This window comes from Macaca fascicularis, chromosome X (assembly GCF_037993035.2).
Source record: "Macaca fascicularis isolate 582-1 chromosome X, T2T-MFA8v1.1".
Classification (NCBI taxonomy): Eukaryota; Metazoa; Chordata; class Mammalia; order Primates; family Cercopithecidae; genus Macaca; species Macaca fascicularis.
The window spans coordinates 79,087,487-79,106,881 of record NC_088395.1 but is presented as its reverse complement, the minus strand read 5'-3'; the positions used below and the strand labels follow the sequence as shown (position 1 = coordinate 79,106,881).

Here is a 19,395-nt window from a genome sequence, read left to right as displayed (position 1 = left end):
AATCCCAGCTACTCAGGAGGCTGAGGCAGGAGAATTGCTTTAACCCGGGAGGCAGAGGCTACAGTGAGCCAAGATCACACCATTGCACTCCAGCTTGAGCGACAGTGCAAGACTCCATCTCATAAACAAAACAACCACAACAAAAAATTCCCTGTTGGGAACCACACTATGGGCAGGATGGAGGGCATGGGTTTGCACAAGCTGAAAGTGAAGATAAAGGCAGAATAAGAGTGGGAATGAGGGGTGAGCTGGGGAGTGGTACTAATGTGCATATGTGTATATGAAAGGAGGCAGGCTGAAGAGAAACCACAAAATCACAGTTGTAGACTGGTGGGGACAGTGGACGGGTACTGCCATTTCTTAGGCCTACTAATGCCCTGTATCCAGCACTTTTCATCTGCCCTTCCTCCCCTCCACACTGTAGCCATCCTCTCTGGGCCACTCCACTCCCAGGCTGGTGGGCACAACTCACTACTCTGCAGCTTTCCTGCCAGACTGGAATGCTTCCTCCAAAGGTGCCCACCAGTTAGCCCCATAGCACGGTCCTGGGGTTACCAGAGGCTTAAAAGGATAGAGGGTATAGTAGCTCATGCCTATAATCCCAGCACTTTGGGAGACTGACGCGGGAGAATTGTTTGAGCCCAGGAATTCAAGACCAGCCTGGGCAACATAGCAAGACCCATCTCTACAATAAAATTTAAAAGATATTAGCCAGGTACGGTGGTACGTGCTTGTAGTCCCAGCTACTCGAGAGGCTGAGGTGGGAGAATGCTTGTGCCGAGGAGGTAGAGGCCATGGTGAGCCGAGGGCATCACACCACTGCCCTCCAGCCTGGGTGATGGAGCGAGACCCTGTCTCAAAAAACAAAATCTCTGCTCTCATGGAGTGTTCACTCTAGTTGGAGAGACAGAGAATAAATACAATATGGCAAGCAGTGGTAAGTACTTTGGAGAAAATCAAACAAGATAAAAGTTGAGTGGGACAGGGCTATGTTACAAAGGGTGCCCAGGGAAGGCCCATTTGAGAAGGTGACAGTGAGCAAAAACCTGAATGGCTAGCCAGGTGGCCATCAGGGAAAGAGTGTCCCAGGCAGAGGGAACAGCAAATGCAAAGAGCATGAGACAGGAACTGCCTTGTCATATCCAAGAAATGGCGAGACCGATGTGCATGAAGCTGAGGGAACGAGGGTAGAGTAGGAGGAAATGAGTGTAGAGAAGCAGGAAGGATCAGGTGACGTGGGCCACTGTAAGAACTTTGGCTTTTACCCTGCATGGGATGGAGAGCCATTCGACACTCCTGAGCAGAGGGGACAGGACCCTTCTGGCTGCTGTGCGAAGAACAGGGGCCAGAGGCTAGAGAGCAAAGGGACTGGTCAGAGGGTGGCTACAGGGAAGAGATGAGAGTGACTCAGGCCAGGGTGGTGGCTATGGAAGTGGTGAGGAGTGGTTTGGATTTTGGCTGCATTTAAAAAAATTTTTTTAGAGACAGAGTCTCGCTCTGTCACCGAGACTGGCGTGCAGTGGTGTGATCATGGCTCACCGTAACCTTGAAATCTTGGGCTCAAGTGTTTCTTTTTCCTCGGCCTCTTGAGTAGCTAAGACTACAGGCAAGAGCCACTGTGCCTTGCTGATTCTTTTATTTTTATTTTTTACAGCCCGGGTCTTGCTACATTGCCCAGGCTGGTCTCCAACTCCTGGCCTTGAGCAATCCTCCTGCCTCAGCCTCCCTAAGTATTAGGATTACTGAAGTGAGCCACTGCACCTGGCCTCTGGCTGTATTTCAGAAACAGCCAACAGAATTTGCTCACATCAGTTATATCTAGGGGGAGAGAGAAAGAAAAAGATGAAAGCAAGGTTTTGGGTTCTGAGAAACTGGGTGAACAGAGGTGCCATTTACTGAGTTTGGGAAAATGTGCAGGGAAACAGGGGGATCAAGAGCCCTTATGGGGCCATGTTCAGGGCAGAGACCTGGGAGCCCTCCAGGAAGCCTACGGCTGGCTCGCTTGCTCACTGGTGGGGATGGAAGATGGAGAGAGAAAGTCGAGGCAATGAGCATGCTTTACTGAGTAACCGACTGTACCAGGCTCCATGCTTATCTGCCCACATCACCTTAAGTGACCACAATATAAAGGCTGAATTTCTTAATGTGGCATCCAAGTTTGGCTCCTGCAACTTCACGGATCCCATCCTGTGCTGTTTCCTAGCTCCCATCAGCACCTTTGTCCATGCTGTCCCCAATACCTGGGGAATGCTGATCTTCAGCTCAGATGTCACCTCCTGTCTCGCACTTCATTTTAAGGTCTGCTTTTCTATCTCCCACACTATATTGGGAACTCCTTGAGGGTTTAGGTGGTGCCTTGGTCCCTCTGAGGCCTTGGTGACTGAAGAAGGGCCATGTAGGGGCTCAGCTCACATTTGTGGCCTGAATGAAAAACGGTGTGGGAAGAACAGCCAGCCCTGAGCCCACCCCGGTGGGTCAGGGAGGCCTGACTTCCCACATAGTCATATGTGACAATGAGGAAAACAGGGCCAAAGAGGTGAAGTCAGGCTTGGAACTGGACTCAGATTGAAAGGCTGACTCCATCCCCCAAGCAGCAGGGAAGAGGAGTCAGGGAAGAGTAATTACTTACATGTGTACAGCACTTGAGAGTTTATAGCCATAGACGTTATGTCATTCAACCCTGGCACAACCTCATGACGTAGGCATTCTTATTTTCCCCTGACATGTAAGGAAACTGAGGCCCAAAGAGCCAAAGTCACTTGCCCAAAGACAAAGCTAGGAAGTGGCAGCCTCAGGACTTGAACCAGGGTCAGTTTGATGGTGGAGCCCTGTGCTCTCACTATCAGACTAGGCCACAGCTGGAGCTGAGAGGGAGAGTGGCCAGTTGGGTCTGGCAGCCCTTTCCCCCTCCCTACCTATTCCTGTTGGGTTTCAGCTGTTGGTAGCACGAATTGGCATTTACTAATCCCCTCGGACCATTCAAGGCCAGGACGAGGCAGCCTGAGACACAAACACAGCAGAGCATCATCCATATTCCAGACTCCAAAGGTCACACTTGGGAGAGACTTAAAAAAAAAAAAATGCAAGTGCAAAGAAAGGCCATGGGAACCTTCCTCGCCTGGAACCCCAGGAGCTCTTCAGAGGCAAGCCTCCCCACCTTGGACCTGCTGAGGGTCTACTCTGCCTCTAGAAGAGGGCAGTTTCCTCCCCATATTCCTGCAGCCAAAATCTCCCTTGAGAAGTCTCTTGCGGGGGCCATGCCTTCTTTCCTGTTGGGCGCTAGGCCTGGACAGCTCCTGGCTGGCTGCAGCTGGGCCCTCGCACCTGTCGGTCCAGCTCCCCTGCTTCACAAACACACGCCCCCGCCGAGCTCAGTGCTGCTTCCAGATGGCTGGTCACTTATGCCTTCACCCCACTTTGGGCCTTTTTCTTTCTCATTTGATTTCTTTTCCTTACCTTGTTTTCTTCCCAGGCTTCTGCGTATTCTTTTCCTCCACCACCCCCATGCCCCCCCATTGTTATCTTTCTCTCCCTCTGATTGGTTCTCCTTTCTCTCTGCATTGAATACATTTCTTTCTGCTCAGGTCTGTCGTTTTTACCCTGACTCCAGTCCATCCAGGTATCAATACAGCACTAACTTTCTATTCTGTAACAGTGAGTGACAAGTTCGGATAAGGTCATCTCTCCAGTCCCTACCAGCTCTGACATTCATTTTTGAGGAAAGGTGAGAACCTGAGGGCAAGGAGATGGGGTACACAGTCACTGGGGAAAGAAAGACTGAACCCGGAAGAACGGATTAAAATGGCAGCATCCTCACTTGCTAGCTGTCTGACCTCAGCAAGGCCATCTCACCTCTCCAAGCATCCTTCCTTCATCTATAAGATGTGATCAGGAGCCGGGTGCTGTGGCTCATGCCTGTAATCCTAACACTTTGGGAGGCCAAGGTGGGTGGATCACTTGAGGTCAGGAGTTCAAGACCAGTCAGGCCAATATGGTGAAACCCCATCTCTACTAAAAATACAAAAAATTAGCTGGGCACGGTGGTGCGCACCTGTGATACCAGCTACTCGGGAGACAGAGCAGGAGAATTGCTTGAACCCAGGAGGCGGAGTTGCAGTGAGCAGAGATGGCGCCACTGCACTCCAGCCTGGGTGACAGAGCGAGACTCCGTCACCACACACCAAAAAGAAAAAGTCATCAGGGAAGACCTGATAGTAACAGAGACAACATTCCAAGGAGTGAGGACGCTGTGTGAGAATTGACTTTACTCATGGATGGGAAAGGCCTTTATGAACTATAAGGGGCAGGTCCATACTGGCAACGGGTGCTACTTAGGGGACAGTGAGGCCCAGTGGTCACCAGCAGAGGCTCTGGGGCCAGTCAGCCTGGTTAAGATTCTCGGCCCAAAACATACAAGGTGTATAACCTTGTCAAGCTGCCTAATATCTCTGTGCCTCAATTTCCCTATCAGTAAAATACGGATGAGGAAATAATAGTACTGACCTAACACCTGAGGTTGTTGGGGGATTTAATGAGAGAATAAGCACAGAGCACTAAGAACAGAGAGGGTCTGTCACTTAATAAATGTTCAGTGACCATTCCCACTGATGTTATTATTTAGAGCTAGTAGAAAGAATACTCCCTTGAGGTGGTATACTCAGGGGTGCCGGGCCACTGCAGGAATCTAAGCAAGCCATGTGGTGACCCAGACTCATCTCTTTGCAAGGCCTCAAAGTCTGTTTGTGCAGGTTGTGCCCTGAAATTCAGCTTGTGTTCCTCTTGCAAAGCCATGAGCCCAGGGGTGAGAGTTGCGCAAAGCCCAGAGGAAGCAGCACCTGGTTCTAATTGCTCCTCCCAGAGGAGGCGCCTTTTTGTAATTAGTACAAGCAGACTGTATGTGCTAGCTGAGGCACTCTCCCTGCCTCTAGGCAGGAAAGTGTTACCTTGTATAACCAGGCCTGTGGTCCTCTCTGCTTGCCTGGCAGCAGAGTCTGCACCTTGATCCCCTGAGATACCCCAGATCCTCAATCCATCTCCAACACTGATCTTGTCCTCAGCGGGACAAGTCTCTGTGGCTGTGGGGATCCATGGAAATATTTCCAGTCCCACAGTTTGTGCATGCGAAATGACTCCTAACCACGTTCACTCAGCCATGTTTGTCTGGGCCAGCCCCCCAGCCCCAAAGTTAAGGGCCAAGAGAAGCAATAGGGGCCAGTGGTCCAAGCTGGGAGACTTCTCCATGACAGTGGAGACTCTGACTAAGGGGCAAAGTGGGATCCACGGATGAATGGAAGTGTGAGGCCTCAGCTGAGATGGGATTGGGAGGCTAGGAGGGCTGGGCCCCGAGAAAGGGGAGTCCAGGGAGATGCTGGTAGCGTGGAGATGAGATTCAGGGCAAAGGGCTGTAAAATCTCTCAGGTCTTAGGCCAAGGGAGCAGTTTCAGCCTCCTGTTGCAGGGAGCAGGGCCAGACTAAAGTGGCCTCACCTTTTTAAGGATAAAGTAAGCTGGGAGACACTGTGCTGGCCTGACAATGGCGTGTGGCCAAAAAAGGAGAGCAAACAAGACCCCAAAGGCCTGTGTTCTAGAAGCTAAAGTGAAACCAGGGAAGGCCTGGCATGCTTGAGGCCTAGCCAAATGTATTTAGCAACGTGAGATGAGGCCCCTGTCACTCCCTGGCATGGGGAAATTTATGGACTGAGATCCTCTCACGCTGCCCTTTAGAGATTTGAAGCACGTGTCCCTGATTGTGCTGAGCTGGAGGGACTGGAGAGGGGAGAGGGATGGCTGCAGGGAAAAGCCAGTGTCCCCCAGGCCCCTCGAGGAGAAAGCCCCTCTCTGTGCCATGGAGAGAGGCAGGGGAAAGTTCCCCAACGGTTTGGCTGAAAGTCATCCTGCCGATTGCTCTTTTTGACACAACCTCACTTTCTTTCCAGTCCTATATTCCTGGCTGTGTGTGAGCTATTTCCACTTGGATGTTCTGCCAACAGCTTAAACTAAACATGCTTAAAGCAGAGTTTCTCTTCCCCCACAAAGCCTCACACCTTCCCGAGGCCTCCAGCCTCACTGCTGACACCCGAACAGCCCAGGGCCGGGCCTGCCTGCTGCTTCTCTTTCTCCTCCCCACCAGCACCTCTCTCCCTCCCTGCCTTTGAACTCCGGACTTCTCCCTGGGTAAAGTTTTCAGAGTTATCTTTGCTGCTGTCCTCTCCCACCTGCACCTCATCCCTGGAGATTGCTGCCCCAGCCCCTAACTGGGCTTCTCCCTCAAAAGCTCTCCCTAGATCTGGGCCACGCATCCATTCTGGCCATACGTGTTGACTATTTACTGCAATGGATGTGGTGAACCATCCATTCTAGAAGAAAGAAAAGCATAGACGCTGATAACAGGGGGGTACCGATAACAGGGTAGCCTAGTAGGGGATGTTTGGCCTCAGGAGTGAGTCAGACCTGGCTGTGAATCCCAGCTCTGCCACTTAACCCTTTGTGTCATCTTAGGCTTGTTTCCCCTCACTGTGCCTCGATGCCCTTCTCCCTAAAATGGGGATGATAGCCTTGACTGGCTAGGGTCCTTATGAAGTTGAATGCCAGAAGGGGGCACAGAGAAGGGGCATACACTGGAATGACATCCCTGAAGGCTGGAGTGGGCAGAGCGGTGAAGATGGCCCCTAAGGATTCAAGAGACGGGGTGGCCTGAGCTGTTTGTGTATTTGCGGTTTTCCCATTATGCATAAATAACAGGAAATCAAGTAGGGAATCAATTCAACTAGACCCAAGTCTTGGCGCTTTCCAAACTTCCCCCACCCCATGTGTAAACAGGAAACCAGGGCTAGAATCTACGAAGCTGATTGGGGTGCCCAAGGATGCCCTGTGATCGCTCTGCTCTCTTCTCAATTTTCTGTTTCTCCAGGCCCATTCACCTAGTAACTGATCTTGTTCCCCTGCTTCTTCAGTTCATCTTGTCTTCTCTTGTTTTCTTCTTCTTCCTTTTTTTTTTTTCTTTTAAACACAGAAGCAAAAGTGAGTGCCTGTCCAAGCCTGCTGGCCTGGGTCAGAGGAATTCGGCCGCTCCCTCCAGCGGAGTGGCCAGGCCCAGGCGCTCACTCAGGCTGGCAGGGGCAGGCGCAGAGCCGGGAAGGCTCCAGCACCTTGCTCCGAGGGGCTGGAAAGCACTACAGACGTTAGCTCATCACTCCCTGGCAGAGGCTGACCCATCTGCTATTCTCACTAGCATCTTCCAGATGGGGAAATGGAGGCACAGGCATACTCACAGTGGCTGCAGACTCACAGGATCCTAAGGGGGCTTCTGGGCAGAGTCTTCACATGGAGCAAGAGGAAAAGGGACACCAGGACTTCCCCTAAAACTGTGGTGCTGGCTGAAGTATCTAAAGGGGACACTGGGAAATAACGGGGGTGGAAGGGGGAGGGAGGGCAGTTAGGACCCACCGTCTCCAGGGAACCCACAGGTGACAGGGGCCCCAAAGAGTTGCAGCTTCATTCAATAGCCCATCAGGAAACACTAGCCACTCTTGCTGAGAAGAATTTGCAGCACACAATACCTCTGGAGTAAGAGGCAACTGAGATGAAGTTTGCACGGCCAGACAGCTGAGGGTTAACTAGGATGCAGTTGGGTTGATTATTATGTTTCCCTCCTAGTGCTTTTCTGTTATCTGCAAATTCTGTGCAGTGAACAATTACATTTATAAACAAAGTGTTAATTATTTTTAATTATTTTAAAGAGCAGCAGCAACTGGGATATGTACAAGAGCCCTGGGCTCTTAGAATTGGAACTGGAGTATGGAGACCCAGTCTCACCTCCCAGTTGTGTGACAGGTCCAGTGACTTCGCCTCTTTGAATCTCAATTTTCTATAAAATAGAGATAACTGACCCCACAAGAGTAGCATAAGATTAAAAGAGAATATGTATGTGAAAAATAGTTGTAAAAAATTTATTATGGAAATTAAAAAACATGTACGTGAGTAAAGAACACATTATAGGTTAGCGCGGTGGCTCACACTTGTAATCCCAGCACTTTGGGCGGCCGAAGCAGACAGATCTGGGCAACATCACGAAACCCCATCTCTACAAAATAAATACCAAAAAATGCAAAAACACAAAAAATTAGCTGGGCATGGTGGCACGCGCATGTAGTCCCAGCTACTCTGGAGGCAAAGGTGGGAAAATCGTTTGAGCCCAGGAGGCAGAGGTGGCAGTGAGCCAAGATAGCACCACTACACTCCAGCCTGGGTGCCAGAGTGAGACCCTGTCTCAAAACAAACAAACAAACAAAAACACATTATAATGAAGCCATCTTCAACAATTATCATCTTATTTAATCTATATCCCCCATCCACTTTCCCCCCACCTTCAACTGGAATGTTTTAAAGCAAATTCCAGACATGCCCTTTTTTCCATAAAAACTTCAGTACTGAAGTACTTTATACTTTTTTTCACAATTAAAAATTAATACAAGATGACTGTAGAAAATTTGGAATAGGAAATCATGTATGAAGGAGAAAACAAAAATCACTCATAACCTTACCACCCAGACACTACCACATTTTGGAGTAGTTTATTATTTTTTTCTATATACATATTCATTTGTAACAAAAGTAGGATCATATTGCATGTTATTTTTAGGTACATTTTATTTTAATTGTAAAAATAATAAAAGCAGATTACAGAAAAGAGAGAAGAAATTACCCATAATTCCTTACCACCTAACATAAAAACTGTTAATATTTTAGTATACTTCCTTCTCATTTTTTTCAACTTACATTCATACTCTTAACTCAAGTGGGATCCCTCTGATTATGTACTTTTCAAATTATGAATCTGCTTTAATTGTAAGAAAGTAATATAATCATATTGCAGAAAAATAAAGAAAAGCAAAATAAAAATATTGTCCATAATCCCACTACTCAATTATAATTACTGTTAACACCAAAAATTGTTAACAGTGATTATAATTGAGTAGTGGGATTATGGATATTTTTTTCTATGCACATATATTTTAACAAAAGTGGGAACATAATGTTTATGGAGTTTATTAACTATAAACTTATATTTATTTATAACAATAATGTTGCATAATATGGGGAAAAGAGAAAAAAGTCACTCATAATCCTACCACTCTCCTGACACTGTTATCATTTTGGTATTTTCCAGACTGTTGCTTTCTGTACATATTCATACATGATTGGAACCATAGTGAGTATTTAATTTTGTCCCCTTTGTGCCCTTTGCAGCTTGGCATCATATTTATGCAACTTTGTACTCAGCATTTTTATTTCATATTTTGTTATGAATATTTTCCTATGAATAAGAGTTTCAAAATCAGGATTTTGTGTGTGTGTGTGTGTGTCAAGGTACTAAGGGACACTCCCTTACCATAGACACTTAGGTTCCTTTTCATTTTTCACTATTATCAACAATTCTGCTGTAAATATTCTTGAATAAAAACTTGTGTTTTTAAAGTTTTTTCTACACACATATTAAGCATATGTTTCTGGAGACCACTCTGTAAGTTTATAGGCTGACCTGTAAAAAGTGGTCACCTTTTTTTGGTCCCAACTTTACTCCTATCACATGGCTCAGGCAGTCCTTGGTTCTGGAGGGTGGGATTTTAAGAAATCTGCATTTTTCTCTCTCCCTCTCCTCCCTGAGTTTATAGACCTCCTTCATCCCCTGTCAGTCTGGTTTTAAAATTAATCAGTCAGCAAGTATTACTGAACCTGAAGTGTGTGAGCTGAGGTAGGGACGGGAGGTGAAAGGAAAATAATCAGAAGGCCCAGTAACAGCATTTACTGGCTATTTACTACACTGCGGGCACCAACCAGGCTAAGCAACCCCCACAGAGTAGGTACCATTGTTATCTCCATTTAACAGATGGGAAAACTGAAGCCCAAAGCATCAAGCCATTGGCCTAAGACTTCGCCGCTAACAAACAGCAAAGTAGGAATTTAAACCCAGGCCGACTGACCCCTGAACCTGCACTCTAGACAGCCTCCTTACGCTCCTAGGCAGCAGGGATTAGGGCTGAGGGTAGAAACTTTGCAGCCAGCCTGACCCAGATTCAAACACTCAGCCACGTGGCTATGTGAACTTGGGCAATTCCCCGAGGCTCTGTTTCACCTTTGGTAAACCCTACCTCAAAGGGCTGTCCTGGGAATTAAATGAGATGATGGATGAGGAACATGCCAGGCCCAGTGCTGGCGCACAGAGGTTCTCGGTAGGTGACCATCCCTGTCCTCTCCTCGCTTCGCAAGCTCGCGGTCTAGTTGCCAAGTTGGAGATAAGAGTTCAGCGGAGAGCTCTGAGCTCTGCTGGAGCCAACGGGGAAGTCAGGGATCAGAGCATTTTTGCCGAGAAATGCAAATGTTTCCTTTGCTCCCTCTCAGCCTCTGCAACTAACCTCCTCTCCCATCTCCCCAAAAAGGAAAGGGGTGGCTTTTGTGCTCCAAAGCTGAGTGCTTGAAGCCCCTCTCTTTCCTGCTCCCCAGGAGGTGAGCAGTGGAGATGACAGGAAGTCACCAGGCGAGAGACCCTTTCTGGCATGTGGGCACAGAGAAATGTGGTGGAGGGCGCTCCTTTTTCTGCCCTTCAATGGTCCGGATGGGGGAGGGGGCTGGCTGTTGAGCAACTGCTCCGGAGACACTCCAGAAGCCGAGATGAACATATGCCTCTTTCTAACAATTGGCCTGGGAGCCATCCAATAGATGGAGGGCGGATCCACACCTCCCGGATCCGGAGCCTGCAGGGGAGAAGCTGCCGCTGTTGCCAGACCCGCTCCCGAGCCAAGCCGGGGCTGACGGGGAGAGTGGGTCAGGGGTTCAAATTAGTAACACGCAATTCGAAAGCCTAGAGTTGCTCATTCTCCACCACTTAGTTTTCGCATAAACAGTTTTTTTTTCATCCCAGGCAAACACCAAGAGGACTTGGTGTGTTCCACACGCGGTTTGCAGTAAGGCTTTAGGGTGCCGACAGATCCCGCCTTTTATCAGAGGGAGACTAGGCAGGGCCCACAATCTTGCAAGCAAAGTGAGAAAGTGCAGCGAAGATGTGTGAGGTGTGGCTGCTACCGGGGTTTGTGTTGGGACAGGGTGGGTGAAAAGACTGGAGCTGTGCAAGGCAGCTTTGAGGGCTGGGGAATGGGTTTACCTGGCGACCAAGGCACTCGCCCAAGCTTCCTCCAGATGCAGAGGAAGGGCCTTGATCCGTCTCTCCATTTGCTTCCCGTCTTTGTGTCAGTAAGCCGGTCAGTCGGTCAACAAACAGAACTTTGTTAGAAGAGCAAATGCAGGGCACTTGGGGCTACTAAAAAAAGAAAAAGAGACCTTCAGGTCTTCAAATCCAATTAAGAAGACAGAACACATACATAGTGAAAATGACTTCGTGACATTCCCTCCCCCCCTTTTTTTTAAACATCAGGACCTTTTCTTGACGAGTATGTTTTATAAACAGTGTAAACTGAGTAGTTGTTGCTGGAAGGCAGCAAAACAAGAGCGGCAGGGAAGGGGTTGCGGTGATAGAGGGGTAATCCTGATGGCCTTCCTGTAAGAGGTAAGATGGGAATTTCTTGGCCACAAAGAACCCAAATTGAGATGAGGGAGAAGACCCAGACCTCTTTCCAGTAAGAATTTGTAAGACAACATCTCTACCCAAGAAAGACGAACTCCGAATGCAAAACGTTATTCTTGCTAGACGGGAATGATTACATAATCATAATAAAACAACCTGACATCGTGGGAAGACAGGAGGAATCTCCGCGAACCCTGGGGCAAGCTCTTCGTACCCCGTTGCCTACTGTTGGCTTTTCTGCGAGCCTCGTGACCCCACGAGGCCCCACAGTCCGGGAGAGTAGCATTTCTCCGGGTCGCATCCTGCCAGCCTCCTGCCCTGGATGACCACAGAACAGAAACCCTCCAACCCAACCCCAGCTCAGGACTTCGAGGAAAGCCACCGCTGCCATATAGGCCTTCCATGCGACTCTGCCCAAAATCTGGCAACTTCAAGAGGAAAAGGAACCCCCAGCCTCAGCTCTTCAACGAATGAGATAGTACAGCCCCCAAAAAGGCAGACAGGCTCCAAGAAAGCCCTGCAGAAAACTAGTGACCATTCCCCCGTCCCGTGTGCGCCCCTCTCTTCCAGGTCACTCCTTGAGCCCACAGCTCTCTCCCAAAACCCCTGAAGCCCGTTTTGGCCCCCGACTAGATTTAGGTCAGAAAACAGACACTAACGGCTCTCCTTTGCCTCAGTGAAATTACTAAGTGGAATTTATTGGGCAAGTCCACGCAGGGCGGTGGGGAGAACCAGTGTCCCGGGCCGTGGCCCCCGACAGCTTTAGAAGCCGGGCACCGGCCAGGGCTCCGGGCGAGGGGTGCCCATAACCCGGACTCGCGAGCCCCACCCCGGGAGCCGTGGCGGGTCCACAGGGCTGCCGGACCCTCGTGGCCGCGTGGACTCCGTTCCCCAGCCGGCCCTTCGCTTTCACACGATCCGCGGTGACTGCACCAGCTCGAGCGCCTTTAAAGGGCCACACACGCCAGCCGCTGCTATAAAAATGTTCCCGGCGGCACAGCTGCAGAAGGGGCACCGCTGAGCTGCCGAGAGGAAGCTCGCTCTGCCCGGCAGCCCTCTTGTAGCCCGCCGGCGAGGGGCCGTTCCCGGTGAGGAGGAAGAGAGCAGCGGACTGCACAGCACTCGCGCGGGCCCTCTGTGAGTATCCAGTTCAGATTTTGCCACCAACTCGCCCATGAGCCAGGACATGTGCTAATAATGCCCTAAGCCGGTTATAAAGACGTGGAAATTGAGGGGAGAAAAAAAAGGGGGAAAAAAGGGTCTGTCCTTCCTGGGATTCCTAGCCGAGGCCAGTCTGCTGCCGTGTGCGTGTGCGTCAGGGCTCTCCGGGCGGCAATGGGGGCTTGAGAGCCGGGTCCCCAGCGCCGGGAAAGGAGCGCGGTGGCCGCCACCGCCACCGCCCCGGAGTCCGGCGCCGAAGCTGCGGGCGGGCGGGCGGGCACCGGCTCGGGCCGGGGCTGCTTGGCGCGGCACTGTGCGGTGCAGCGGCGGCGCGGTGCGGTGCGGGCTTTTCCCAGGCGCCCCGGGGTCGGGTGGCCACCTGCGCGGCCGCGGGCGCTGAGCGCGACCGGTTCGCTGCAGCGGTGGCGGCGGCGTGCGTGCCAGGGGCTGGGGGCTCCGCCGCCTCTCCTGCGGCTCACCGAGCTCCGCGCTTCCCTCTCTCTAGGGCAGGCGGCTTCTCAGAGGTAAGCCGGGCCGCCGGGCTGGGCGCCTGGCTGGGCGGCGGGGCCGAGGACTCCCGTGGAACGGGCGTGGGGAGTGGGCGACCGCCAGGCGGGCCGGAGGGTTCTGGGGAGTCTTGTTTTCTGTTGGAAAGCTGCTCTGCTGGGGGCGAGGGGCCGCCCGCCTGCCCGCCAGCGCTCTGGTTCGCTCGCCAGCGCGCCCCCCTGCCGGCCAGCGGGGCCGGGCGCCCGCTTCTCCCGGGGAGACGGCAGCACCTTTTCTCCCCGCGCCCGCGCTTTCTCCAGCTTGGCTTCCACCGACTTTGCTAATCGCCCGGACCGCATCTGGACGCTCTGGCTCCGGAGCTGCACAAAGCTCAGATTTCCTTCGGGGAATGAGGCAAGAGGGGCTTTTCGGGCCGAGTTCAGTGGAATTGCGGGATGGAAGTTAGCGAATTAGGGCAACTTGCCTCTACTGCCCAGTCGACCTCAGCTCTCCCCTCCCCCGACACACGCCCACACACACACACCCACGCGCACACCCCTCTCCCTATAAACGCGGGCTGGCGAGCAGCGCGTCGAGTCCCTGCTTCGCAGAGCACCGGACTTGGAATCAGAGAGACCTGGCTGCGAATCCCGGCTCCGCCACTTCCTAGCGCTGTGACCTTGGGCAAGTTACCGCACCTCTCCGAGCCTCTCTAACTCTTCTCCTAGCGGGGTTTTAGCACTGACCGCAGGCGGCTTGGCTAGGGGGTAGGCTCAGCCTGCGGCCGCGTCGGATGCTCAGCGGGCGCTCAGTAAGTGTTGATGAGGCGCGGGAGTGGCCGCCGCCGGCGTCGGAGTGCAGACTCGCCGCGGAGGCCGACACCCCGCGCCCCCTTCCCGCCTGCCTGTCCATGCTGTCTCTACGATCAGTTCCTGATACAGCACTTGCGGGAACGGACGCTCAGGGCCCCGGTGGCCCGGGTGCTCGCGCCCGCCGTGCAGGGGATGCTCCTGGCCGCCCCCGGTTCCGCGGCTCCATCTGGGATGCGGCGAGGAGGGCAGCCGAGCTGTCCGCAAACAACGGGCCTTTAGTTTTCAGGTGGCGAAACTGACTGGTCTGGTTAGAGCGCGTCCAAGCCAAGCCGCAGTGCTGTTTGGATTTTTAAATTTCTCCTTCTGAGTGAGAAAATAGCAATCGAGATGGAACCATCCGGTTGGTGCCATTTTAACTTTTGGTCCCCCAACAGGTTAAAGATGAGGCCCCCACCTGCCTCTCTCTTCTCTCCTTCCTCTCCCCTTCCCACCCCTGTCTAGGCGGGAGGGGGCTGCTCGCCCAAGGGAAGGCCTGAAGCGAAGAGCGGGCGGCGGGACTGGGAACTGGTGGCCGGGGGGCCGCGAGGAATCAGCCGGTGAGGAGGCACTTGTTGCTCTAGGTTTCCCAGCCGCTTCTCGCAGCCGTTTCGCTGTGGTCAGCTCGCGGCTTGGAGAGCGGACTGGGACGTTTCCGCATTGCCAAGTATTGCCCACGAACAGGCTAGAAGGTGGTGGAGGAGGGCAGAAAACCGGGGAAGCAGAGCCAGGGATGCCGATGGAAATGCGATTGCTTCTTCAGACGCATTCAACACTTACTGAGCGCCTATGGAGCACAGACCCAGGCTGGGGTCAGGGTGGGTGGTGGGTCAGTGATGGAAGGCAGAAGATCTGAATGGACACAGGGTCTCTTCTAGGGGAGCTCCCAGACTGAAGAGGGAGGCGCGGTAAAATGGTCTTCCCCCACGAACTGATATCAGAATAGAGATAGTTTTTTTGCTCGTTCTTTCTTGAATTTTCTAATGTTTCTCTTTTGGTTTTGCTGCTGTTGTTGCTGCTCCTGTTGTTTTTTTCGTCGCTTTGTACATTCGGGTACCAGGCGGCAAAAAGGAGGGTGAAGGCTGGATAGGAACGGGAAAAGATGGACAGGGCCCCCAGACGTTTTTCTTAGGACAGGAAAATTGTCTGATACTGATCGTGCTAGGGCTCTTGAAGACGACATGTGTTACACTCCTTGTCGGTGATCACTTGCTTTTGAAATATTTTTCTACGGTTGCCTCAGAGAAGGAGCAGGGCTTCAATCAAGTGATGATGCGGGACCCAACAGCTGATATTTTTTCCTTATATTTAAAAAAAAAATGTTTACCTTTTTCTCTATTTTTCCCTCTCCCCCCCCCCCATCCACCCAAGTAAGCAATGCAAAGATGATACAGAGAGGTAGTAAGTGGCCACTTTCTAGAAGTGTCTAAGCAGATTCTTAATGACCGCTGTGGAGTGGAGAGTGTCATGGAGAATCCTAGCCTCCTTGGAAAGATTAGAGACTCTTTTTAAGGTCCTCAAGATTCTCTGGACCAAGAGGTATTTATAAATATGAAATTCTACATCTCTAATTGATCATGAAGGCTCGAATATATGGGTTTTGTTTTTTTTTTTTAGAGATAGGGTCCCGTTATGTTGCCCAGCCTGGTATCAAACTCCGGGACTCAGGTGATCCTCCCACCTCAGCTTCCTGAGTAGCTGAGACTACAGGAGGGTGCCACTGTGCCTGGTTATGGGACATTTTTTTCTTCTTTGTAAACAGGCCTCTAGGAAAATAAGTTGAGATTTTCAGAGGGTTGTTTATTTTCTGGTTTGGTATTCTTTTGCCCTCATTCCCTTATCCTTTGGCACTTGAGCCAGGAAATCACTTCTTTGGAAGCCTTTTGAGTCCAACTAGGTATGGTGACTTAGCCAGTGGTCAGGTGAGGCATATGGGCATAGGGGTGCTAGATTCTGCTCCCAGAACCGCTGCTCCCTGACTAAAAAGCCATTGAATCTCCATGCCTCACTTGTCACTATAGATGGGAATGGCTGGACTCAGGTTTCTGGGGTAGGCATCCTAGGAAAGCCCAACGCTGGGGCTGTCTTGGAAGGGGCTTGAGACATGGAGGAAAGTGAGACATTCCTAGCTTCTCTGGCTCCAGCTGCCCCAGAGCCCCCAGACTACCCTAATCAGCCTGGCTTCTCACAGGCGTGCCCAAGGCCATGCTTTGGAGCTCCATGACATTTGCACTGGGGACTTTTTTCTTCCCTGTGCTGCAGCCTCTAGCTTTCTAGGTCTTCCTTGCCCTGACTTCTTCCCACATTCTCCCAGTCCCAGTGGAGGCCCCTACTCTCCAGTCTGGATGCTAGTAGCCCATTGAGACAATATGTTGTCTACTCAGGGACATTCCTGTCCTCCAAACCAGGAACAGTGCCACCCTCACCCCCACACATACAACTTGGGACTGTGAAGTCACTTGCATGAGGAAGCAGTGTGTCCCATCTTGGTGATATGGGTAGGTGGCTGCCTGGGCAGTACCTGGCCAATTCAAGCACCTTTCCTGCCTCAGGCAAAAGTTCCAGCTTGATCTCCTCCCTGTGCTCGGGTCATCTCTGGTCCTGGCTCTAACCCAGTCACCATCCTTGCCTCGTAGCTGCGTGGCATTGCCCTGCTTCGGGCTTTGCTAGTGCTTTGTTGGTCACTGAAGCCTTTCGCCCTTACCACTGCTTCTTCCTCACTTGCAGCACAACAGCTCCAGCTGGCAGCATCACTTCCTGCCAATTTATCCAACTTCTGCCAAGGCTCTGAAATGCCAACAACGTCGAGGCCTGCACTTGATGTCAAGGGTGGCACCTCACCTGCGAAGGAGGTAATTTTTGCCATTTTGCAGATAAGGCAGGGAAAGACAAATTTTCCGGGGTCATGGGCCAGGCCCTCCTAGGTGCATGACCCAGTGTCCTTGAGCAGAGAGGAGACAACAGGGCTATCTCTGGAGAGAATGAGAACAGCTTCTGCCTAAATGTGGTCAGATTGAACCCACTGGGGGTGTTGAAAGATGGCAGGGAAGGGAGCAGAGAAATCGAGTTGGAGCAAAACCACTCTGTTGAAGAGACTAAAGTGAGTCTGAGAAGAGGGACAGCAGGTGCCCTTTTTAGGATGGTGAGGTGGAGGCTATGGGGAAGGAGCTGAAAGCGGTGAACCCACTTAGGGCAGCAGATGCTCCAGCACTAGAACTGGGGTCTGGCCTCAGTGCTCAGAGCCATGGCAGCAAAAGGATGCTTGAGGTGGGAGCCTAATTTTCAAGGGGGTATTCTTGCTACCTCCCCACCTCTAGTCCTAAATGAAGTGCAGGTAGGAACCCTCTAAATCTGCTGAATGGTGAAGGACAAGCCAGGAGCAGGGTTACTATGGTGTGCTTTTCTCTGTCTTCTAGGATGCCAACCAAGAGATGAGCTCCGTGGCCTACTCCAACCTTGCGGCGAAAGATCGCAAAGCAGTGGCCATTCTGCACTACCCTGGGGTAGCCTCAAATGGAACCAAGGCCAGTGGGGCTCCCACTAGTTCCTCAGGATCTCCAATAGGCTCTCCTACCACCACCCCTCCCACTAAATCCCCATCCTTCAACCTGCACCCCACCCCTCACTTGCTGGCTAGTATGCAGCTGCAGAAACTTAACAGCCAGTATCAGGGTATGGCTGCCGCCACTCCGGGCCAACCCGGGGAGGCAGAGCCCCTGCAAAACTGGGACTTTGGGGCCCAGGCGGGAGGGGCGGAATCACTCTCTCCTTCTGCTGGTGCCCAGAACCCTGCTATCATCGATTCGGACCCAGTGGATGAGGAGGTGCTGATGTCGCTGGTGGTGGAACTGGGGTTGGACCGAGCCAATGAGCTTCCAGAGCTGTGGCTGGGGCAGAATGAGTTTGACTTCACTGCGGACTTTCCATCTAGCTGCTGATGCCAAGTGTCCCTAAAGATGGAGGAATAAAGCCACCAATTCTGTTGTAAATAAAAATAAAGTTACTTACAAAGAGACGGGCCAACTAGAGGTGTTCTTCATTGAGATCTAATGATGTGTACTATGGTCTGATGTCCCTTTAGCAATTCTGAGGCCCATGGCGGGGTTGTGGGTGGCTAGCTGGGAAGGAGCTGGATGGGATGCGAGGAGAAGGGAGGGTGAAGGAGGCTGTTCACTGAATTCCTGCTGCCAGTACCACTGTGGCTATCTCCTCAGGAGTACCTGGTCTCATTGCCCTAAGACTCCAGGAACACGTGGCATACAGGGACTGGTTGGGGGCTTTCTTGGAAGAGAGACTGATCAGACCTTTGTGCAGTCTCCTTGTCACATGCACATCCAAGTCTAAAGGCACATCCCTGACCACGTGGCACACACTTCACCAACTCTAAAAGCCACCCCCACCCACTCTCTAGCCCCAATCCGATTGACCCACTAAAGCCTTTCCTTTGCCCTCTTGCCCATGTGCAATAGGCAGATAGGGCTGAAGAAGGATCCCGTGACCTAGGAGCTAATATTTCTCTGGAAAATTGCAAAAGCAACAGACTCCCATCATTAAACTGGGATTTGAGGTGCCTTCTCCAGTCCCCTCACATAGCTGCTCAGTCCTCCCAGCCTGGGACACTCTGAGCCAATCTTGAGTGTCCCTAACTCCTACCTTCCTGGCCCACCCTGTTTGAGCTTGCCTCTCCATCTTAGAGATACACATCAGGGCTAGGCTTGACAAGTTCAACATTTGGCGATCTATCCCTTGCCTTTCTATTAACTGCTGAGGTAGCAGTGGCTTCAGAAGCATGCCAAGTGACAAGGCAGTGGCACTGCACTGGATCCTGGCCTTGTGATACGCTGATAAAGCCTTGTCCTCATGTTGATACAACCCAATGTCCTGGACACTCTGTCCATGTTTCGGACTCCCAGACAGACTTCTTCCTTGAACGCTGAACACGACTCTAATCAGCCTCTCAGGACAAGCAACAGGCCTGCCCCCTAGCAAGCACTTTTAAAAGAGTGTGCTAGCAGGGGCGTTGATTGGATTCAGCACTCCCTGAGCACCTGCTCTGGGCCAGGCACTTTGCTAGACACTGGGAGCATGAATTAGATGAAGTTTACCTTTGAGGGAGTTCCCCATCTCAGAAGGAGAAAGACAGGCACAAACAAATTATAATAAAACAGCATTTCCTAGAACACAGGGGGAAAGTGCTATTTGATCCCAGAAAAGGAAACAGCTCCATCTGCCTGGGAAGTCTGGGGAAGGCTCCTTGTATTGAACTGGCTTATTTGTTTTCATATTTCACAAGGAATAAATCAATGATCCAATCTCCTTG

General features: G+C 51.5%; 1 protein-coding gene across 13 annotated transcripts; it reads left to right on the top strand.

Annotated features, from left to right (window-relative positions):
- The first annotated feature begins 12,584 nt into the window (after nucleotides 1-12,584).
- CITED1 (Cbp/p300 interacting transactivator with Glu/Asp rich carboxy-terminal domain 1) lies at nucleotides 12,585-18,086 on the top strand. 13 transcript variants are annotated; one of them, XM_065538020.2, is made up of 5 exons: nucleotides 12,771-12,884; nucleotides 13,247-13,265; nucleotides 13,548-13,641; nucleotides 16,803-16,927; nucleotides 17,492-18,086. In XM_065538020.2, exons 4-5 carry the CDS (start codon nucleotides 16,868-16,870, stop codon nucleotides 18,011-18,013), a joined length of 582 nt encoding a protein of 193 aa, XP_065394092.1. In that variant the 5' UTR covers nucleotides 12,771-12,884; nucleotides 13,247-13,265; nucleotides 13,548-13,641; nucleotides 16,803-16,867; the 3' UTR covers nucleotides 18,014-18,086. The 13 variants fall into 13 exon arrangements, with proteins under 13 accessions (XP_005594004.1, XP_065394092.1, XP_045239115.1 ...); XM_045383180.2 differs by lacking the exon at nucleotides 13,548-13,641 and adding an exon at nucleotides 14,319-14,439 and having other exon boundaries at nucleotides 12,771-12,890; XM_065538019.2 differs by having other exon boundaries at nucleotides 12,771-12,890.
- Nucleotides 18,087-19,395: the final 1,309 nt, after the last annotated feature.

Bases quoted from the DNA above. Each gene is read 5' to 3' on its own strand.
- CITED1 (XM_045383180.2), top strand. The intron at 16,928-17,491 runs GTAATTTTTGCC...TCTGTCTTCTAG, and splicing joins GCACCTCACCTGCGAAGGAG to GATGCCAACCAAGAGATGAG.